The 20,880-nt window shown below is 43.3% G+C and overlaps 2 protein-coding genes and 3 non-coding genes across 5 annotated transcripts in view; 4 read left to right on the forward strand and 1 right to left on the reverse strand.

Annotated features, from left to right (window-relative positions):
- The window catches only part of LOC127582894 (ADP-ribosylation factor-like protein 5B), a 211,450-nt gene that overhangs the window by 73,304 nt on the left and 117,266 nt on the right, over nucleotides 1-20,880 (reverse strand). The window lies entirely within an intron of this gene.
- On the forward strand, nucleotides 3,532-12,652 carry swi5 (SWI5 homologous recombination repair protein). Its single transcript, XM_052038536.1, has 5 exons — nucleotides 3,532-3,721; nucleotides 4,690-4,738; nucleotides 5,253-5,368; nucleotides 8,564-8,658; nucleotides 11,684-12,652. The coding sequence occupies exons 1-5, from the start codon at nucleotides 3,576-3,578 to the stop codon at nucleotides 11,746-11,748; spliced, it is 471 nt and encodes a 156-aa protein (XP_051894496.1). The 5' UTR covers nucleotides 3,532-3,575; the 3' UTR covers nucleotides 11,749-12,652.
- On the forward strand, nucleotides 13,453-13,524 carry trnac-gca (transfer RNA cysteine (anticodon GCA)). The gene has a single exon. It is a non-coding gene; the product is annotated as a tRNA-Cys (tRNA).
- Nucleotides 15,970-16,041, forward strand: trnac-gca (transfer RNA cysteine (anticodon GCA)). Its single transcript has one exon. It is a non-coding gene; the product is annotated as a tRNA-Cys (tRNA).
- Nucleotides 18,386-18,457, forward strand: trnac-gca (transfer RNA cysteine (anticodon GCA)). The gene has a single exon. It is a non-coding gene; the product is annotated as a tRNA-Cys (tRNA).

A 20,880-nucleotide genomic window follows, 5' to 3' on the forward strand; every position in this document is an offset into this window, starting at 1 on the left:
TAAATTCTGACAACTTGTGCAGAAAGGAATAGATTTGCTTATAGCTAGCTCTCTCTAGTGGGACAAACTTGCACTGCATATCATGAACACTATGCATGGGTAACCAATACCCCTGGTGTTTAATTCCTGACTTGATTTGACAATTTACAATCAGCAAGATCCTGGTTCTGATGCAGAGTCCCAACCCGAAATGTAGATCATTTCCTGACCTCCATCGATGCTGCTTGACCCACTGAGTTCCTCCAGTAGTTTGTCCTTTGCTCCAGATTCCAGCATCTACAATCTCTGGTGTCAACAATGTAATAATGATCAGGTAACAAGTCAGATTGTTAGACGTGCTGACCGGCACGTTGTCTTAATAATTGGCATTTCAGTTCTCTTCACGTTGGAGCATGATCTTCTGACTACTTATCTGTCCTTCACCTGCTGGCTGGTCCCTCACTTTGTTCTTGAACCAACCAGCCCAACCCTAATCACTACCGTTTAGCAACACTACGACCACTTTAATCACTTTGCAATAAAATGGACTTTGTTTTTATTTGTTCTAATTGTGTTCTTTCTTGTAAAAATTGTGCATAATTTATGTTTAATTTATGTTTTTCTTGTGAATGCTGCTTATCTGATGCTATGTGCCTGTGATGCTGCTGCAAGTAAGTTTTTCATTGCACCTGTGCACACAGGTACTTGTGCATGCGACAATAAATTCGATTTTGACTTACTAGTCCCTCAACCATTCACTCACTGCTTTCCCTGCCAGCTGCCCCCTCTCCTGCTCACTGGTGCCTAACGCATACATAATGTCATAGAGATAGAAACAGGCCCTTCAGCCCACCACGTCCATGCTAACTAATGCACCCGCCTATACTAATCCCATTTCCCTGCATTGGGTCCATAGCCTTTTATGCCTTGGTTCTTCTACCACTTACCCTCTCAATCACACCACTTGCCACCTCTTGACCGCCATCCTCCCATTCACTGCATCCCAGCCCCTTGCCCTGCTTGTAGATCCCTCACCTATTCACCAATTCCTCTCCCACTCGCCGGTCACCCTCCCACTCAGTCACTCTGCTCATCAGGCCACAAGGAGTGAGGGATCTCCCAGCTTTGCATCGGTGGAGTCCTCTGCTGACAAAAATCCAGGCTCTGCTGAACTTTTGTGGTGCAGTTGGATTCCAGAGTGCCAGAAGGCTAAGTTTTAGTAAAACTCCAGGAGGAACCACCGTCACTGACTCAACAGGGACTCGGGTGGGGTTGTGGGGAACTACATTTTATACATCAGAGCCATTGATAGATACAGCATGGAAACAGGCCCTTCAGCCCCCATCCATGCCAACCATCAACCACCCATTTACACTAATCCCACATTACTCTTTTTTTATTCTCCCCACATTCTTGTCAACTGCCCCCAGATTCCACAAATCACCCACACACTGGGGGCAATTTACAGTGGCCAACTAATCCACCAACCCACATACCTTTGGGATGTAGGAGGAAACCAGAGCACTCAGTGGATATCCACGCAGTCACAGGGAGAACATGCAAACTCCACACAGACAACACGCAAGGATTCCGATAGTGTAGTGGTTAACGTAACGCTATTACAGCGCTAGCAACCCGGGTTCAACTCCCACCGCTGTCTGTAAGGAGTTTGTACGTTCTCCCCGTGTCTGCGTGGGTTTCCTCCGGGTGCTCCGGTTTCCTCCCACATTCCAAAGACGTACGGGTTAGGAAGCTGTGGGCATGCTATGTTGGTGCTGGAAGCGTGGCGACACTTGCGGGCTGTCCCCAGAACACTACGTGAAAGACGTATTTCACTGTGTCTTTCGATGTACATGTGACTAATAAAGATATCTTATCTATTATCTTATCTATGGCACTCAACTAGCCACACCACTTTTACGTAGAACAGTACAGTAAAAGGCCCCTCGACACACGATATTGTGCTGAGTTAATTGTTAATGACACTGAATCCCTTCTGCCTGCAAAAGAATAATCAACTTTCTTGATGAATTTTCTTGACCACATCCTAATAGGTTAATACTTTTGGCAGAACCAGGAGAATCTAACGTTCATCTGGGGGGTTGTGTTCATCAGGGGGATCTGTGTTTGCCAGAAGACAAAAGCAGGTAAAACGAGCATTATCCTCCACTTCCCACCCATCCCTCAAGTGCCTTACCTGTCTAATGTGGGATGGAGATGCTCCAAATGAGGAACCACATCCAGGAGGAGGAGATAACATGTCAACAAAGATCAGTCTTCCAGTTTCCACCTCGAACCCCATCTCTGTTTCTCTCTCCATAGAAGCTGCCTGACCTACTGAACGTTTCCAGCGTTTTTCTGTTTTTACTGCTTCGGTCAGAATAAGTGCAATGGTAGAACTCAGCGAAGTAATTTACATTCCTTATCAATAAAGGAAATGCACAAAAATGTGTTGCCTGCCAAGTTGAGAAAACAAGTTTTTGGGAGAGGTGCCTTTAATGAGGTCTTCATCAGCTGGGCACATGATCTCCCAATGAGACCAGCACAGCCTGGGGTTTGCAAGGGGGGAGATTGTTGAACTTCAGGAGGTCACCAGGCTCAAGAACACTTTGGACTTAATGAGATACAGTGAACTCGTCACAGCTGGGGTTAGAAGTCAATGAGTGACCAGTTGGACATTACAGTCCAGCGTGTTTGCATTTTAAAGTATTAGTCAGGACACCAGGGAGATATCCCCTGCCTTCTTTGAGATAATGCCAAGGGATGTTTTGCATCTAGATGAAATGGCAGTGGGGATCTTGATTTAACATCTCGTCCAAAAGACGGTGCCTCCTCTCACGCTGCAGTTCAGTGTAGCCCTGGAGTATTGGCTTCAGCTTCAGTCTAGGTTTTTATAGGCATGTTGGAAAAAAACATGATTTTCCCAAAAGACTAATGATGAAAGGTCATCGGCTTGAATTACTAACTCTATTGCTTCCTCTCTGTGGGATGGTGGAGTATTTTACAGGTTCAGTAACTGGGTTCACAATCAAGTACCCTGGAGCACTGATCTGCAGATGGGAATTTGAATGCCATTATGTCAGCTGGGGAATTTATATTTTTAAAAAATCTGTATGCTTTTAAAAAGTTAATCTCAATAACCATGAAATTATAAAGTCACAAAATCCCTCTTGGTTTATGGAAAATGTGATGGCCATACCTACACGTGACTCGGACCAAGTAATTCTCAGGTGAAGGGCATTAGAGAAAAAGAAACAATGCTGCCAGATCTGCTGAGTTTGTCCTACACTTTCAGCTTAATTTCACATTCCAAGAATCTGCTGGATTTTGCATCAAGAATCTTGCACCCAATTTTTTTCAAGTTCCAAGGCAAAAAAACCACCAAACGAGCCGCAACTGACAGTAAAGTCAATGTGGGGTGGGACATCTCACCGCCTGCAGAACATTTATTGCCGAAAAGTGATGCACAGATGCATTAAACGCCAGATTTTAAACCCAAGTCCATAGCTCAACAAATGTAGCAAATCCCCCACGGTGCGTCTGATTGGCTGCTGTCTGTCACATGTACGGAAGTTGCTGCAGGCGGGAGAAGCGCCATGGCCGAGGAGCCCAGGTCGGGGCCGCCGTTGGCGGCGGTGGATGTGGTTTCTCCCTCCTCCGGGGGTCCGGCGCCGGCATTGCCCCGTATTCCCACTCTCACTCCCACAGTCGGCGGGGTGGCTGTAGGCCGCTCCCTCAGGAGGTCGGTCACACTCCGGGCTTGTAAACGTGGGAGGGGAGTGTAATACAAAGAGGGGACAACTCGGTGGCAAAATAAAGGGACGCTTATTGGGGAATGCAATGGGCGTTCTCGCAGATATTTTAAAACATCCTGGATAATTCCTTTCGAGGAACTGTTATTGACAAATGGAAGTTGCATTGAAGGTCTTTGCGAAAAAGTTACGTCTGGGTAAGAAACATAATTGGCGGCAGAATAAAGAAGTGGCTTCTCATCTCACTCCTTTACCCAGAGAATATGCCACTCGTGTGACAAGTTGAGAACGACACTCCGTTTCAAAATGTTCCTCTTGTCCACTCTGCTTCTCCTGCCAGTCATCTTAAGTCTCTATGTTTCAGGCCCGGGACACCTCATTAGAACTGGGAAAGGGGTTAAAAAAAATGTAATTTTGAGCTACAGACAAGTTAAAGCAGGAACTTTGTCACTGCGATCATCATCATTGAATGGGGTTTCAAGTAGAGAGCAGAAATCTTCAGGCATTTTTAAATAAGAAAAGATATCTTTATTAGTCACGTACATCAAAACACACAGTGAAATGCATCTTTGCATGGGGGCAGCCCGCAAGTGTAGCCACACTTCCGGCGCCAACATAGCATGCCCACAACTTCCTAACCCATTTGTCTTTGGAATGTGGGAGGAAACCAGAGCACCAGAGGAAACCCACGCAGACTCGGGGAGGACGTACAAACTCCTTACATAGACAGTGGCCAGAATTGAACCTGGGTCACTGGCACTGTAATAGCATTACGCTAACTGCTACACTACCATACCTACCCACACTACTGTGAGGAAGAGTTGGGTGTTTTCTTGTGGTAGGGAAATGTGAAATCTTTCTGGGTGGATGAGCCAAGATGTTTAAAAAGAAAACTTAATGGACCAAGTCTAAGTATTTTAGTAGAGGTCATCTCTAATGTTTTTCTTCTTATTCACAGGACACCTGTTGGGCCATCCAAAAAGTTACATGCAAGCTTTAAATCACCAGTGAGTATCCAAACACCTTCTCAAGAGGGTCTGCAGACAGTTTTGCAAAGATGGGTCAAAGAAATCAAAACAAAAATGGAAAGCACTGGAAATACTCAGAAGCTAAGGCCACATCTGTGGGAGTCAACATTTCAGACTGACGAAGGGTCTCCACCCTGAAACGTTAACTGTTTCTCTTCCCACAGATGCTGCCTGACCTGCTGAATATTTCCAGCATTTTTTTTGTTTTAGGTTTGATCTGCAGGTTTTTTATTTTCATTAGGAAATCAAGTTCTTGTCTATTTGCTCGTACAATCATTTTTGAAAATGAGAAACTACTTTCCTTTTACTCTTTTAACTGTGAGATACTGTACTTTAGACTGAATCTACTGTTTATTAACACTCTTTAAGATAAAAGCAGAAAATGCTGGAAACACTCATCAGGTCAGGCAGCATCTGTAGAGAAAGAAATAGTTCATGTTTCGGGTCCAAGCCCCTTCATCACTGCTCTCACTGACTTCTCTCCCACCTACAGTCACTGTCAACCCACCGGAGCACGGAGCTCAGTGCCGCCGATCTTCAGATTGAACTCGGAGATCTGAAGAAGAAATCTGAAGATCTCGACCGCCAGATTGCTGAACTGATCTCAGAGTAAGTTTGTTGTTTGCCTTGATTGTGCAAAATTTTGACAAGCAGTCAATCAAAATCTAAATAAATGCAGAAACCTGCTAATTATGAGTAAAACAAAGTACTGGAAACACTCAGTGGGTCAGGCAGCATCTTTGGAGAGAGAAACAGGGTTAACGTTTCAGCTGGATGACCTTTCATCATGTCCCCGAACTGGGTGACATTCTAGACCATTACAGAAAGCAGTTAAGAGTCCACAACTGGCTCAGCCAAGACTTTCATTAAGAAAGATCAAATGCAAAGTTGATTTTGGTATTGGTTTATTATTGTCACTTGCATACCATTCGTACAGATCAATTCATTACACAGTGCATTGAGGTAGTACAGGGTAAAAACAAGGTAGATTGTGAGGTCAAGAGTCCATCTCATCGTATAAGGTAACTGTTCAATTGTCACCATGGGATAGAAGCTGTCCTTGAGCCTGGTGGTACGTGCCCTCAGGCTCCTGTATCTTCTGCCTGATGGGAGAGAAAAGAGAATGACCCAGGTGGGTGGGGTCTTTAATTATGCTGGCTGCTTCACCAAGGCAGCGAGAGGTATAGACCGAGTCCATGGAGGGGAGGCTGGTATCCATGATGTGCTGATCTGTGTCCACAGCTCTCTGCAGTTTCTTCCAGTCTTGGGCAGAGCAGTTGCCACGCCAAGCCGTGATGCATCTAGATAGGATGCTTTTTATGGTGCATCGATAAAAGTTGGTGAGTATCAAAGGGGACATGCCAAATTTTCTTTAGCCTCCTGAGGAAGTAGAGGCACTGGTGAGAGGCAGATTTCTCACTCCACAGATGCTGCCTGCTCGCTGATTATTTCCAGCATTTTCTGTTTTATCATAGACTTGTAGCATCTGCAGAGTTTTGCTTTAGAAATTTTGAAAGTGGGTTATTAGCAATCATAGTTCCCTTTCTACTGTGCTTTCTGTCAAATTACTTTAGAATTTTGTTGAGTCCTCTTTCTAAAAAAAGTTTATTCTCTAAGTCAGGGATCTGAATACTATATCTTTATCCTCTGACGCATGTAATATTTTATACAGGGAATGAATGCTTTGCTTGCTGAGCATTCCAGAGGAAGGTTTGGGACCCTCGTACTCATTCCCATCCTGGCAGCTGAGGTAGTTAAATCCTAATAGATAAATGAATTTCAATTTTAGAAAAAATAGTCCTAGTAATGAAGAACAGAGAGTTGTGTAAAGCAAAACAATCTAAACTACAGGAAGGAGATGGAGAGCCTAGTGGCATGATGTCCAGACAACAGCCTTTCCCTCAGTGTCAGCAAAACAAAAGAACTGATCATTAACATCAGGCAGTGGGGCGGAGTACACGCCTCTGTATGTATCAGTGGTGCTGAGGTGGAGATGATTGAGAGTTCCTAGGTGTAAATATCAGAAAACAATTGTCCACGTGGATGCTATGGCCAAGAAAACACACCAATGCCTCTACCTCCTTAGAAGGCTAAAGAAGTCCAGCATGTCCTTGATGACTGTTGCCAATTCTTACAGATGCACCATAGAAAGTATCTGTCAGAATGCATCACAGCTTGGTATAGCAACTGCTCTGCCCAAGGCCAAAGAAACTGCAGAGAGTTGTGAACACAGCCCAGTCCATCACGCAAACCAACCTCCCCTCCATTGACTCCGTCTACACTTCCCGCTGCCTTGGGAAAACAGCCAGCATATGCAAAGACCCCACCCATCCCGGTCATCCTCTCTCCTCCCCCCTCCCATCGGGCAGAAGATACAAAAGCTTGAGCACACGTACCACCAGGCTCAAGGACAGCTTCTACCCTGCTGCTATAAGACTCTTGAATGGACCTCTTATATGTTAAAGGTGAACTCTTGATCTGTCAGTCTACCTCGTAATAGCCCTTGCAATTTATTTGTCTGCCTGCAGTGCACTTTCTCTGTAACTGTAACACTACATTCTGCATTCTGCTTTTCCTTCTGTACTACCTTGATGTACTTAAGTTTGGAATGGTCTGTCTGGGTGGCATACAAGCCAAAGCTTTTCAGTAAGTGCAGAATGCCACCCCTCATTACCTCTGTCCATCACTGTTCTGGATGGGATGGACACACACAGCCTTAAATCTGTTGTTTTCATTGCTATTTCAGCATCCATTGATACAGGATTTCCGATCAGCTGAACCTTCCCCTTTACCAAAGAAAAAGCCCTATGCATACATCTTCGGCTGTATAAAGAACCAACTTCTAAATTACCAGTTTAACAATCTCCCTCGCCAGCTCTGGCTGAAATATGACCCATATCCATAGAAATATGATTGACTCTAACTTGCCCTCTGGAATGGCAAAGCAATCCATTCAAGAGATGGACAGTGATTTTTTTTTCAATTTAATATTCATTCAAGGGATGTGGGCTTCGCAGGCCGAGTTGGCATTTAATTGCCCGTCCCCAGTTGCCCTTGAGAAGGTGGTGGTGAGCTGCCTTCTTGAACCATTTGCAGTCCTTATGGTGTGGGTGTACCCACGATGCTGGTAGGGAGGGAGTTCGAGGATTCTGTCCTAGCGATGGTGAAGGAACGGCGATATATGTTCTAGTCAGGATGGTGCGTGACTGGGAGGGCAACTTCCAGGGGGTGGTGTCCCCGTGCTTATGCTGCCCTTGTCCTTCTAGCTGGTAGAGGTGGTGGGTTTGGAAGGTGCTGTCTAAGGAATTGCGGTGAGTTGCTGCAGTGCATCATGTAGATGGTGCAAACCGGTGCTACCGTGCGTTGGTGGTGGAGTGCGTGAATGGTTGTGGACGGGGTGCCCATTTAGCGGGCTGCTATGTCCTGTATGGTGTCGAGCTTCTTGAGTGTTGTTAAAGCTGCCCTCATCCAGGCGAGTGGAGAATGTTCCGTCACACTCCTGACTTGAGCCTTGTAGATGGTGGACAGGCTTTGGACAAGTGAGTTACTCACTGCAGGATTCCTAGCCTCTGACCTGCCCTTGTAGCCACGTTGTGTATCTGGCTATTCCAGCTAGCCGTCTGGAGAGATCGATTTGCATGTGAGCAAATTTTAAAACATTATCTTGGTTCACCAGTGTTCAAAATGTTTACCCACCCTCCCTCCCCCCCCCCCCCCCAACAAAAAAGGTTATGATGTGAAGGTGCCTCTGCATTGTTTGCTAAAAGATGTGACTATATCACCAGTATATTTCTTTGGTTGTAGAGGGTATACTCTCGAAGAGCTCGACCAGCACATTGACCAGCTCCACGAGTACAATGACATCAAGGATGTGGGCCAGATTCTGCTGGGAAAACTGGGTAAGAACTCGTTATGGTCTGTTGAAAATGAAGGAGCAGACGATACAGCATCCAAAACACGAGGAGTAGTGGATCTTAACCCACACCCCCACCCCCCCAAATAACCAGCTCCTCTGTAATAGGATCATGATCTTGGCCTTGATTCATCTTTCTTGCCCAATTGATTTATAGAATCGTAGAACTGAATGACACAGAAAAGGGCCCTTTCTGCCCATCTCGTTCATGCCAACCCTGATGCCTATCTACAGTAGTCCCACTTGCCTGCGGTAAACGCCTTTTAAATGTTGTAATTGTATCGATGTATCTGCCTCTAATACCTCCCCTGGCAGCTCGTTCCAGATAACCACCACCCTGTGTGGAAAAACTTAGCTATCCTTTAAGTTTCTCCCCTCTCACCTTAAACCTGTGCCCTCTAGTTCTAGGTTCCCCTGCGATGGGAAAGGGACTCTATCTATCCTGAATTAACCTCTCATAATTTTATAAACTTTTGTAAGGTTGCCCCTCAACCTCCTACGTTACAGGGAGAATAAACCCAGCCTGTCTGATCTCTCCTTGTAACTTCAGCCCTTCATTCCCGGCAACATCCTGGTGAATCACTTCTTCACTCTGTTGCTACCAGACCTGTACACAATACTCCCAAGTGCAGTCTGACTGATGTTTTGTACAGCAGCAATGTAATTAGAATTGGCTTATTATTGTCACTTACTGAGGTACAGTGAAAAACTTGTCCTGCATGCCGTTCATACAGACCAATTCATTACACTGTGCACTGAGGTAGTGCAAGGTAAAACAATAACAGAATGCAGAATAAAGCGTAACAGCTACAGAGAGAGTGCAATGCAGGCAGACAATAAGGTGCAAGGTTATAATGAGTTCGAAGTGATTCACCAGGATGTCCCAACTCTTATATTCAGCCTATGAAGGCAAATATATCAAATGTCTTCTCCACTACCCATGTCACCACTTTCAACGTACTATGGACTTGCACCTCAAGCTCTGTCCATACATCAATGCTTCTGAGATCCCTGCCATGTACTCCATATGTCCTACCAGAATTTGACTTCCCAAGTTACCTTACCTCACACCTGTCTGGATTAAATTCCATCCTGCTGATCTCTACCCACTGTATCCTTGGACAATTTTCTTCGCCATCTGTGACTCCACCGATTTTCGCGTTGTCTTCAAACTTACTGATTAGACCACCTACATTCTCATGTAAGTTATTTTGCTACCAACAACAGCATCAGTCCCTGCGGTATACCACTTGTTACAGATTTCCAGTCAGAAAAACAATCATCCACCACAACCCTCTGCCTCCTATTGTCAAGCCAGTTTTGGATGCAGTTTTCCAACGTGCCTCAGATCCGTTTATACTCCCACAATGTCTAATTATCCCTACCTTCAATATGCAGTGCAGCTTCCATAGTAGAGAACTGTAAAAGTCCACTAACATCTCCCAGAAGGATTTCCTCCTCATTTCCCATCTTAAATACACACTCTCTTGTTCTGGAGCTGTCCCCTTGTAGTAGATTCCCCCGTAGGAAGAAAGACCATCCACCCTGTAAAGCCCGCTCTGAATCATTCTTGTTTTGATAAGAATTTTACTGTATGTAATTCTGGTCACTCCATTATAGGAAGGATGTGGAAGCTTTGGAAAGTGTTCAGAAGAGGTTTAACTGGATTAGAGGGTATGAGGTCTGAGGAGAAGTTGGACAAACTCGTGTTGTTTTCTCTGGAGTATCAGAGGCGGACGGAGACCTGATGGAAGTTTACAAAGTTATGAGAGGCATAGATAGGGTAGACAGTCAGAATCTTTATCCCAGGGTAGAAATGTCAAATACTGGAGGACGTGCATTTAAGGTGAGAGGGGGAATATTTAAAGGAGATGTGGAGGGCACGTGTTTTTTACTGGAGAGTGATGGGTACCTAGAACATGCTGCCAGGGATGGTGGGGACTGCAGATATGATAGAGATGTTTAAGAAGCTTTCAGATAGACACATGGATATGAAGGGAATGGAGGGATATGGATCGTGTACAAGCAGAAGAGATTTAGTTTAATTTAGCATTGTGTTCGGCACAGACGTTGTGGCTGAAGGGCCTGTTCTGTGTTGTACTGTTCTGTTTTCTAAGCTCCCCTCTCATTCTTCAGAACATCAATAAAGATCTTTCTTGTTCTCTACCTCCCAAAGTCCATTGGAGCCAATACAGTCAGTAGACCTGTGACAGAGTAGAAGCCATGAGAGGTTAAATAGCAAAAGAGATAATGCCACATGCATGCTTGGTAACCCTTTGGCGAAATGGCTCGAGATAATTATCTAGGTTAAATGCATTGCATTAGTCATGTCTTATTGGTTTCTACGTGAACTGGAGTTAGTGACACCAGAATTAAGATGGGTTTGTTCTCTGAATTTACCTCATGAGCCCCAGTATATAGAATAGCAAACTGTTTTCAAAAAGAAGTGTTCCGTTTAGAACTTAAGAACATAAGAAATAGGAGCAGGAGTAGGCCATCTGGCCCGTTGAGCCTGTTCTGCCATTCAATAAGATCATGGCTGATCTGGCTGTGGACTCAGGTCCACCTTCCTGCCTTTTCCCCATAACCCTTAATTCCCCTACGATACAAACATCAATCTAACTGTCTCTTAAATATATTTAATGAGGTAGCCTCTACTGCTTCCCTGGGCAGAGAATTCCACAGATTCACTACTCTCTGGGAAAAGCAGTTCCTCCTCACCTCCGTCCTAAGTCTATTCCCCCAACTCTTGAGGTTATGTCCCCTAGTTCTAGTCTCACCTACCAGTGGAAACAACTTTCCTGCCTCTATCTTATCTATCCCTTTAATGATTGTATATGTTTCTATAAGATCCCCTCTCAAGTTTCTGCGAGATAACCTTCTCAAAGCACCTCAGAGTAATTGTTTGCATGGTGTAGCTTCACATAAATCACAACTGCTGGGGTTGTTACTGCTGCTGACATCTCTGCCTTACTGAGCCAGCTCACTGTAATGATTTTCCTTTGTTACAGCATTGGTCAGAGGAGTCACCATCAAGGATCTGTACAGTGAATTTGGACTGGAGTTGGACGACTAGACTGTAGCAAGACGCAGCTCCACGCAGTGTGGAGGTGGAGGGGAGGTGCCCTTCTCCTGCTGTTTTGGTCACTGTGTTGCTCCTATCAATAATGGGGAGCAGGGAGAAGAACAGTTAATCAAATCCCAGAGGCCCCTACAATATTGGTGGGACGGGGGCAGGTTTGGAGCTTGGTGTAATGATCCAAATCACAGTGGAATTTGAATAAAATCAGTCCAGTGGCAGACCAGCAATCATAGATTTTGTGGAGCAGTTGCCAAGGCAGCCACAAATACTTGGTGTATAGTGTACATTAAGTAATACTTATACTTAGTGTTCACCTCTGAACCCTCAGCCCCTTGTTTACAGGGAGTGATCCCTGTCGTGTTACCAGGAGAACTCCCCATTGTTCAGCACCTGTACACAGTCCGTCCATTCTGAGCAGGATGGATCAGAGGGTGTGGCGCAATTACTTTATTTAGAAATGACTTCCAGTTGGAGACATCGGTTGATTTATAGTCCTTTGTTCCAGGCACAGGTTTTAGCGTCAGTTTAGAAATGGAATTAACCATTAAATTTCTGTGTTCCGCGTCCTGTCACAGGGGCATCACCCTGAGTTCAGCCCGCTCTGGCTAGATTTCCTCACATGTCATGGCTTTTGCGAAGGTTTGGGTGGGGTGATGGGAGGACGGAACTCTAACAGACTTCTTGTAGACCCGAATTGGTGGATGTTGTGGTGTTGTCCTGTAAACTCTGGCCAGAGTACAGAGCTCAGCAAAGGGCAGGAATTAAACCTGCACTTGATGCTCAAAGTTGACAGGACATCGAGTGAGCAAGTTGTGCCAATTTATGAGCCAGTTCTTCCATATGTTATTGAATGTAGAGGAGCAAAATTGATCAATTAAAAAAATGTTCATTTTTCCTTGTATTTTGCCTCATTTATCACATTAGATTTGATTCTTAATTTTATTTCTCACTTCCATTTTATTGACAGGTCTGCTGACAAGCTGCATTCTGTCAAAAACGAGTAGATTTTCAGAAAAACAACTTGTCCCAGAAACACCAATTTTACAAACCAACTCTTGACAGATGGAAACACCTGATCACTGACTGTCACTCTGTTTACCAGCAGTGTGAATTAAAACAAATCAAAGATTTGAGGATGGGGTGGTGGTGATCTGGGAAAGAAGCAGGGTGTTGCTTTCTGCTTAAGAGGTTCAAGTATCGAGTCAGGGCATTGACTTGAGAACATTTTTTTTGCAGAGGGAGGACAGCGGAACTTCCTGAAACTTGACCTGTTAGAAAGCTCCCCACTTAAACTCATTCCTCTGGTCTACTGATGGCACAAGATGGTTTGCAGCTTCATTTCGGGCAAGAGTAAAACCTTTCTTTCCTGTCCCAATAGTATCTGGGAGCATAGCTCAGTGTAAGTGTTTGTGGATCAGGGGGTCCCGATCTGAAACTTGGACGTCCACACACTGACCTTTCAATTATTAGAAAGAATGAAGATTAAACACACCTCCTCCTCTGCATGTCTGTAATAATCAAGATCAACATCAGCAACATTCTGGTAGCATTGTTGAAAGATCAGACTTTTTAAAAAGCAATTCCCAGTAAATTCTTGGAAATATTCCAACTTTTATAAATGATCTCTCTAAATCTATCATAGTGTTCATTCCTCTGGTAGATTTTATTCTGAAGTACGAGCAAGTTGAAGTGTGTGTTGGGGGTATAGCTCAGTGGTAGAGCATTTGACTGCAGATCAAGAGGTCCCCAGTTCAAATCTGGGTGCCCCCTTTCTGACCATCATGTTATTCCACACGAGGAAAGTTCAATTTCCTCATCTTCCATAATTATGGAAATCCTACAAAGGAAATATTGCAGATATCAGATAGATTCAGGCAGCTTCTGTCAACGGGCAAACATAATTATTGAGGAGCAGCTGGAGGCCAGTTGGAGTATGGTTGTGTCATAAACAATGTGGTTTTTATAATTGTGGCCTCAGCATAACATTCCTGCCCTCTCCCCATACTCCTTGACTCCATGCAGTTTAAATGTTCCTCAAGCTCCACATTGGATATATTGAATTATTCATTTCTGCAGCTGGCTGGGACAGAGAATTCAGAACATTCACGATTACCTGAGAAGAAATTCTTCCTTATCTCCATCTGAAATGGACAACCATATTTTGAAACTATGATCCCTTGTTCTGGATACCACCACTAGGGGGAAACATCTCAATATCCTCCTTGTTAGTGACCTTCAAAATTTCTCTATGTTTCAATAAGAACATTTCTCATTCTTCTATACTCCCGTGAGCATGGGTCCAACCTGCTCCACCTTGTTTCGTACGTCACCTCTTCCATCCCAGCAGTCAACCTTGTGAATCTTCTCTGCACAGGCTCCAATGTGAACACATCCTCTGTTACGCATGGAGACCAAGAATGTGCACAGCACTCGAGGTGCAGGCTCACCTGTGCCCTGTAAAGCTACATCAAAGCTTTCTAACTGTTATACTCCGTACCCTGTACAATAAAGGCCAACATTCCATTAGCCTTCCAGACATGCTGGTGTTCCTCAACATTCTTTCATCAGAAGCAGTCAGTAATACTTATTTTTCAGTTGAGACACACGAGACTGCAGACGCTGCAATCTGGAGCAACATACAATCTGCTGGAGGAAGTTTGAGGGCCGAGCAGCATTTCTGAGGCAGCGGGAAGTGGGGTGCGAAGCAATTGTTGAAGTTCCAGGTGGAAACCTTGCATCTGATTTGGCCCATGATATAAATTGTATACTGTAGCTTAGTGGCAGAGCATTTGACTGCAGATCAAATGATCCCCAGTTGAAATCTGGATACCCCTTTGCTGACCCTTATGTTATCTCAAGGATTAAAATTTACATTTCAGGCAACAATTTTGCATTAGATTTCTTCAACTACATCGTGTTATTTTTTTGGGAGAATTTTGCATTACATTTCTTGCAACAATTTCGTGTTTTGTTTTGCAACAATTTCCTGTTATATTTTGTGTAAGAATTTTGCATTACATTTTGTGAAACAGAGGTGACCTGGTGGAAAAGAGAAAAATTAATTAACAAGATTTGTTAATTAACAGGACTAAAACTGCACACAATATTCCAAACGTAGCCTGTCCAGTGTTTTATACAAATTGTGACATGACTTCCCAACTTTTATATTCAATGCCCCAACCAGTGAAGGCAAGCATGTGGTACTCATTCTTCACCACCCGTTTCACCTGTCTTGTCACTTCCAAGGAGCTTTGGACCGTGTCACGTTAATTAAGAGAGTCATGATGATGTTCAGGCAGAATTTATGGAAGTGATACATGGAAACAGGCAAACTGCAGACAACGACCAGAGGGCCAGTCGGAAATAAAATGCAGGTTTCCCAATTCAGTAATGATCTCCTGTGAACACATTGAACTTTAGCTCGGTCACCGGATGCTGTGTGTCGATGTACAGGCAATTCGTACTGGTGTAGTGTTATTCTCTCTTTCAAAGTGTGCATAAAAGGCATTGAGCTCGTCAGGGAGTGAACCATCACTGCCGTTTATGCTGTTAAGTTTCGTCTTATAGGATGTAACGGAGTGTATACCGTAGCAGCTGTCATGCATTAAAATAAATCAAGGATTTCGGAAGGGGATGGTGGCAATCAGAGAACAGAAAAAGATGTCGGCTCTTGCTTCCTGCTGAAGAGGATAAAATATTATGTCAGTGAATTGACTTGACATTTTTTGCAGTTGTAGCATGAAATATCAATACTTCCCACCAGAGGGAGAACAGCGGAACTTCCCTGAAACTTCACCTGTTAAAAATCCCCCACTTAAACTCATTCCTCTGGTCTACTGATGGCACAAGATGGTTTGCAGCTTCATTTCGGACAAGAGTAAAACCTTTCTCTCCTTCCCTAATGGTATCTGGGAGCATAGCTCAGTGTAAGTGTTTGACTGTGGATCAACGGGTCCCGATCTGAAACTTGGACGTCCACACACTGACCTTTCGATTATTAGAAAGAATGAAGATTAAACACACCTCGTCCTCTGCATGTCTGTAATAATCAGGATCAACATCAGCAACATTCTGGTAGCATTGTTGAAAGATCAGACTTTCCAGTAAATTTTTGGAAATATTCCAACTTTTATAAATGATCTCTCCAAATCTATCATAGTGTTCATTCCTCTGGTAGATTTCATTGCGAAGTACGAGCAAGTTGAAGTGTGTGTTGGGGGTATAGCTCAGTGGTAGAGCATTTGACTGCAGATCAAGAGGTCCCCAGTTCAAATCTGGGTGCCCCCTTTCTGACCATCATGTTATTCCACACGAGGAAGATTCAATTTCCTCATCTTCCATAATTATGGAAATCCTAAAAAGGAAATATTGCAGATATCAGATAGATTCAGGCAGCTTCTGTCAATGGGAAAACATAATTATTGAGAGCAGGTCGAGGCGAGTTGGAGTATGGTTCTGTCGTAAACAATGTGGCGTTTATAATTGTGGCCTCAGCATAACATTCCTGCCCTCTCCCATTACTCCTTGACTCCATGCAGTTTATATGTTCCTCAAGCTCCACATTGGATATGTTCAATTATGCAACCCTGCAGCTTGCTGGGACAGAGAATTCCTAAGATTCACGATTACCTGAGTGAAGAAATTCTTCCTTATCTCCACCTGAAATGGATAACCATATTTTGAAACTATGATCCCTTGTTCTGGATACCCCCACTAGGGAGAAACATCTCAATATCCTCCTTGTCGGTCACCTTCAGAACTTCTATGTTTCAATAAGATCATTTCTCATTCTTCTATACTCCCGTGAGCATGGGTCCAACCTGCTACCCCTCGTTTCGTATGTCACCCCTTCCATCCCAGCAGACAACCTTGTGAACCTTATCTGCACTGGCTCCAATGTGAACACATCCTCTGTTACGCATAGAGACCAAGAATGTGCACAGCACTCGAGGTGCAGGCTCACCTGCGCCCTGTAAAGCTACATCAAGTTTTCTAACTGTTATACTCCGTACCCTGTCAAATAAAGGCCAACATTCCATTAGCCTTCCGGACATGCTGGTGTTCCTCAATATTCTTTCATCAGAAGCAGTCAGTCATAGTTATTTTTCAGTTGAGACACACGAGACTGCAGACGCTGCAATCTGGAGAAACGTACAATCTGCTGGAGGAAGTTGGAGGGCCGAGCAGCATTTCTGCGGCAGCGGGAAGAGGGGTGCGAAGCAATTGTTGAAGTTCCAGGTGGAAACCCTGCATCTGATTTGGTCCATGATATTAATGTTATACAGTAGCTTAGTGGCAGAGCATTTGACTGCAGATCAAATGGTCCCCAGTTGAAATCTGGATACCCCCTTGCTGACCCTTATGTTATCTAAGGATTAAAATTTACGTATCTTGCAACAATTTCACATTACATTTCAGGCAACAATTTTGCGTTAGATTTCTTGCAACTACATCGTGTTATTTTTTTGCTGGAATTTTGTATTACATTTCTTGCAACAATTTTGTGTTTTGTTTTGCAAACAATTTCATGTTACATTTCTTGCACAATATTGTGTGAATTTTTTTGCAACTATTTTGCATTAAGATTATTGCAACAATTTCATCTTATATTTTGTGTAACAGTGACCTGGTGTAAAGGAGAAAAATTAATTAACAGGTTTTGTTAATTAACCATGACCAGAACTGCACACAATATTCCAAATGTGGCCTCCCCAATGGTTTATCCAATTTGCAACATGACTTCCCAGCTTTTATACTCATTGCCCCAAATGATGAGGCAAACATGTGGTCCCCCTTGATATAATCTTCTGCGAACACATTGAATTTTAGCTCGGTCACCGGATGCTGTCTGTCGGTGTTACAGGCCAATTCGTTCAGGTGTAGCGTTATTCTCCCTTTCAAAGTGTGCATAAAAGGCATTGAGCTCATCGGGGAGTGAACCATCACTGCCGTTTATGCTGTTAGGTTTCACCTTATAGGATGTAATGGAGTGTATAATGTAACAGCTGTCATGCATTAAGACAAATCAAGGATTTCGGAAGGGGATGGTTGTAATCAGAGAACAGAAGAAGATGTCGGCTCTTGCTTCCTGCTGAAGAGGATAAAATATTATGTCAGTGAATTGACGACATTTTTTTTGCAGTTGTAGCATGAAATATCAATACTTCCCACCAGAGGGAGGACAGCGGAACTTCCCTGAAACTTCACCGGTTAGAAAGTTTCCCCACTTCAACTCATTCCTCTGGTCTACTGATGGTTTTCAGCTTCATTTCAGACAAGAGTAAAACTTTTCTCTCCTGTCCCAATGGTATCTTGGAGCATAGCTTAGTGTAAGTGTTTGACTGTGGATCAAGGGGTCCTGATCTGAAGCCTGGACCTCCACACACTGACCTTTCGATTATTAGAAAGAATGAAAATTAAACACACCTCGTCTCTGCATGTCTGGTAATAATCAGGATCAGCATCAGCAACATTCTAGTGGCATTGTTGAACGATTAGACTTTTTAAAAAGCAATTCCCTGTAAATTTTTGAAATATTCCAACTTTTTTAAATGATCTGTCTAAAATCCTTCATAGTGTTCATTCCTCTGGTAGATTTCATTGCGAAGTACGAGCAAGTTGAAGTGTGTGTTGGGGTATAGCTCAGTGGTAGAGCATTTGACTGCAGATCAAGAGGTCCCCAGTTCAAATCTGGGTGCCCCCTTTCTGACCATCATGTAATTCCACACAAGGAAGATTCAATTTCCTCATCTTCCATAATTATGGAAATCCTACAAAGGAAATATTGCAGATATCAGATAGATTCAGGCAGCTTCTGTTAATGGAAAAACATAATTATTGAGAGCAGGTCGAGGCGAGTTGGAGTACGGTTCTGTCGTAAACAATGTGGCTTTTATAATTGTGGCCTCAGCATAACATTCCTGCCCTCTCCCATTACTCGTTGACTCCATGCAGTTTATATGTTCCTCAAGCTCCACATTGGATATATTGAATCATTCAGCTTTGCAGCTGGCTGGGACAGAGAATTCCTAAGATTCACGATTACCTGAGAGAAGAAATTCTTCCTTATCTCCATCTGAAATGGACAACCATATTTTGAAACTATGATCCCTTGTTCTGGATACCACCACTAGGGAGAAATATCTCAATATCCTGCTTGTCGGTCACCTTCAGAACTTCTCTATGTTTCAATAAGATCATTTCTCATTCTTCTATACTCCCGTGAGCATGGGTCCAACCTGCTCCACCTTGTTTCATACGTCACCTCTTCCATCCCAGCAGACAACCTTGTGAACCTTATCTGCACTGGCTCCAATGTGAACACATCCTCTGTTACACATGGAGACCAAGAATGTGCACAGCACTCGAGATGCAGTCTCACCTGCGCCCTGTAAAGCTACATCAAAGTTTTCTAACTGTTATACTCCGTACCCTGTTCAATAAAGGCCAACATTCCATTAGCCTTCCGGACATGCTGGTGTTCCTCAAAATTCTTTCATCAGAAGCAGTCAGTAATAGTTATTTTTCAGTTGAGACACACGAGACTGCAGACGCTGCAATCTGGAGAAACGTACAATCTGCTGGAGGAAGTTGGAGGGCCGAGCAGCATTTCTGCGGCAGCGGGAAGTGGGGTGGGAAGCAATTGTTGAAGTTCCACGTGGAAACCCTGCATCTGATTTGATCCATGATATTAATGGTACACAGTAGCTTAGTGGCAGAGCATTTGACTGCAGATCAAATGGTCCCCAGTTGAAATCTGGATACCCCCTTGCTGACCCTTATGTTATCTCAAGGATTAAAATTTACATTGATTGCAACAATTTCAGATTACATTTCTGGCAACAATTTTGCGTTAAATTCCTTGCAACTACATCGTGTTTTTTTTTGCTAGAATTTTGCATTACATTTCTTAACAACAATTTCGTGTTTAGTTCTGCAACAATTTCATGTTACATTTCTTGCCACAATATTGTGTTAATTTCTTTGCAACAATTTCATGTTATATTTTGTGTAACTGGTGACCTGGTGTAAAAGAGAAAAATTAATTAACAGGGTTTGTTAATTAACTGGACCAGAAGTGCACACAATATTCCAAATGTGACCTACCCAATGCTTTATACAATTTACAACATGACTTCCCAGCTTTTATACTCATTGCCCCAACTGATAAAGGCAAACAAGTGGTTATCCTCCTTTTCCTCTCTTTCCACTTGTCTCGCCGCTTTGAAGGAGCTTGGGAAAGTGTCGCATTAATTAAGAGATGCACGATGATGTTCAGACAGAAATTAAGGAAGTGAGAGAGAGAAAGAGGTAAACTACAGAAATGAACAGAGGACCGGAATGAAATAAAACAGAATTTGCCCAATTCAGTAAAATCTCAAAATATTTTTAATGAACTTAGATGATACATTGAATTTAGCTCTGATAGAAATTTATTTTGTAATCTGAAAGAGAGTACATTCTTGTATTGTCTGCAATATAAGGCAATATCTGCCTATCAGCTGAGCGTGGAATAAAAGTATTTTGGATCCCCTGTATTCTGGGGGCAGGCGGAGGTGATTGGATTTCTTCACTCGATCCTGCTGATGAATTTATTAAGCAGCTTCCGATCTGTTGACGACTTTCTGGAGTTTATGTCCTGATTAATAATAAGAATATTAACCTGTCCGTGTGACGCTGTAATATTGATGTCAGTTATACTGGGTGAATCTATTTTGCTTTCTGCCTGTCTTCTGACAATGTGAGAGAACACGTTCCAGATCCAGTTCAGCAGAGTGCGGAGGTAACGTACATCATTCTGTTCGCTGTAGCTCAAGTTCCTGTTCCAAACACCAAGCAGGCACAACTGATATACAACGCTGCTGGTCGCTGAGGTTAGTAGTTCTTGCAAACAATTTTGTGTTAGTTTATTGCAAACAATTCCATATTACTTTTTTGCAAATGTATTGGGTTACTTTTTTTGAAAAAATGTCACTACATTCCTTGCAATAGTTTTGCATTACGTTTTTGTAACAATTTCATGTACACTTCTTGCAAACAATTTCAATGTTTTTTTGCAACAGCTTCATGTCACATTTCTTGCAAAAATTTTGTAGTAGCTTTTTTGCAACAATTTTGCATGACATT

The sequence above is a fragment of the Pristis pectinata genome, chromosome 25, assembly GCF_009764475.1.
Source record: "Pristis pectinata isolate sPriPec2 chromosome 25, sPriPec2.1.pri, whole genome shotgun sequence".
NCBI lineage: Eukaryota > Metazoa > Chordata > Chondrichthyes > Rhinopristiformes > Pristidae > Pristis > Pristis pectinata.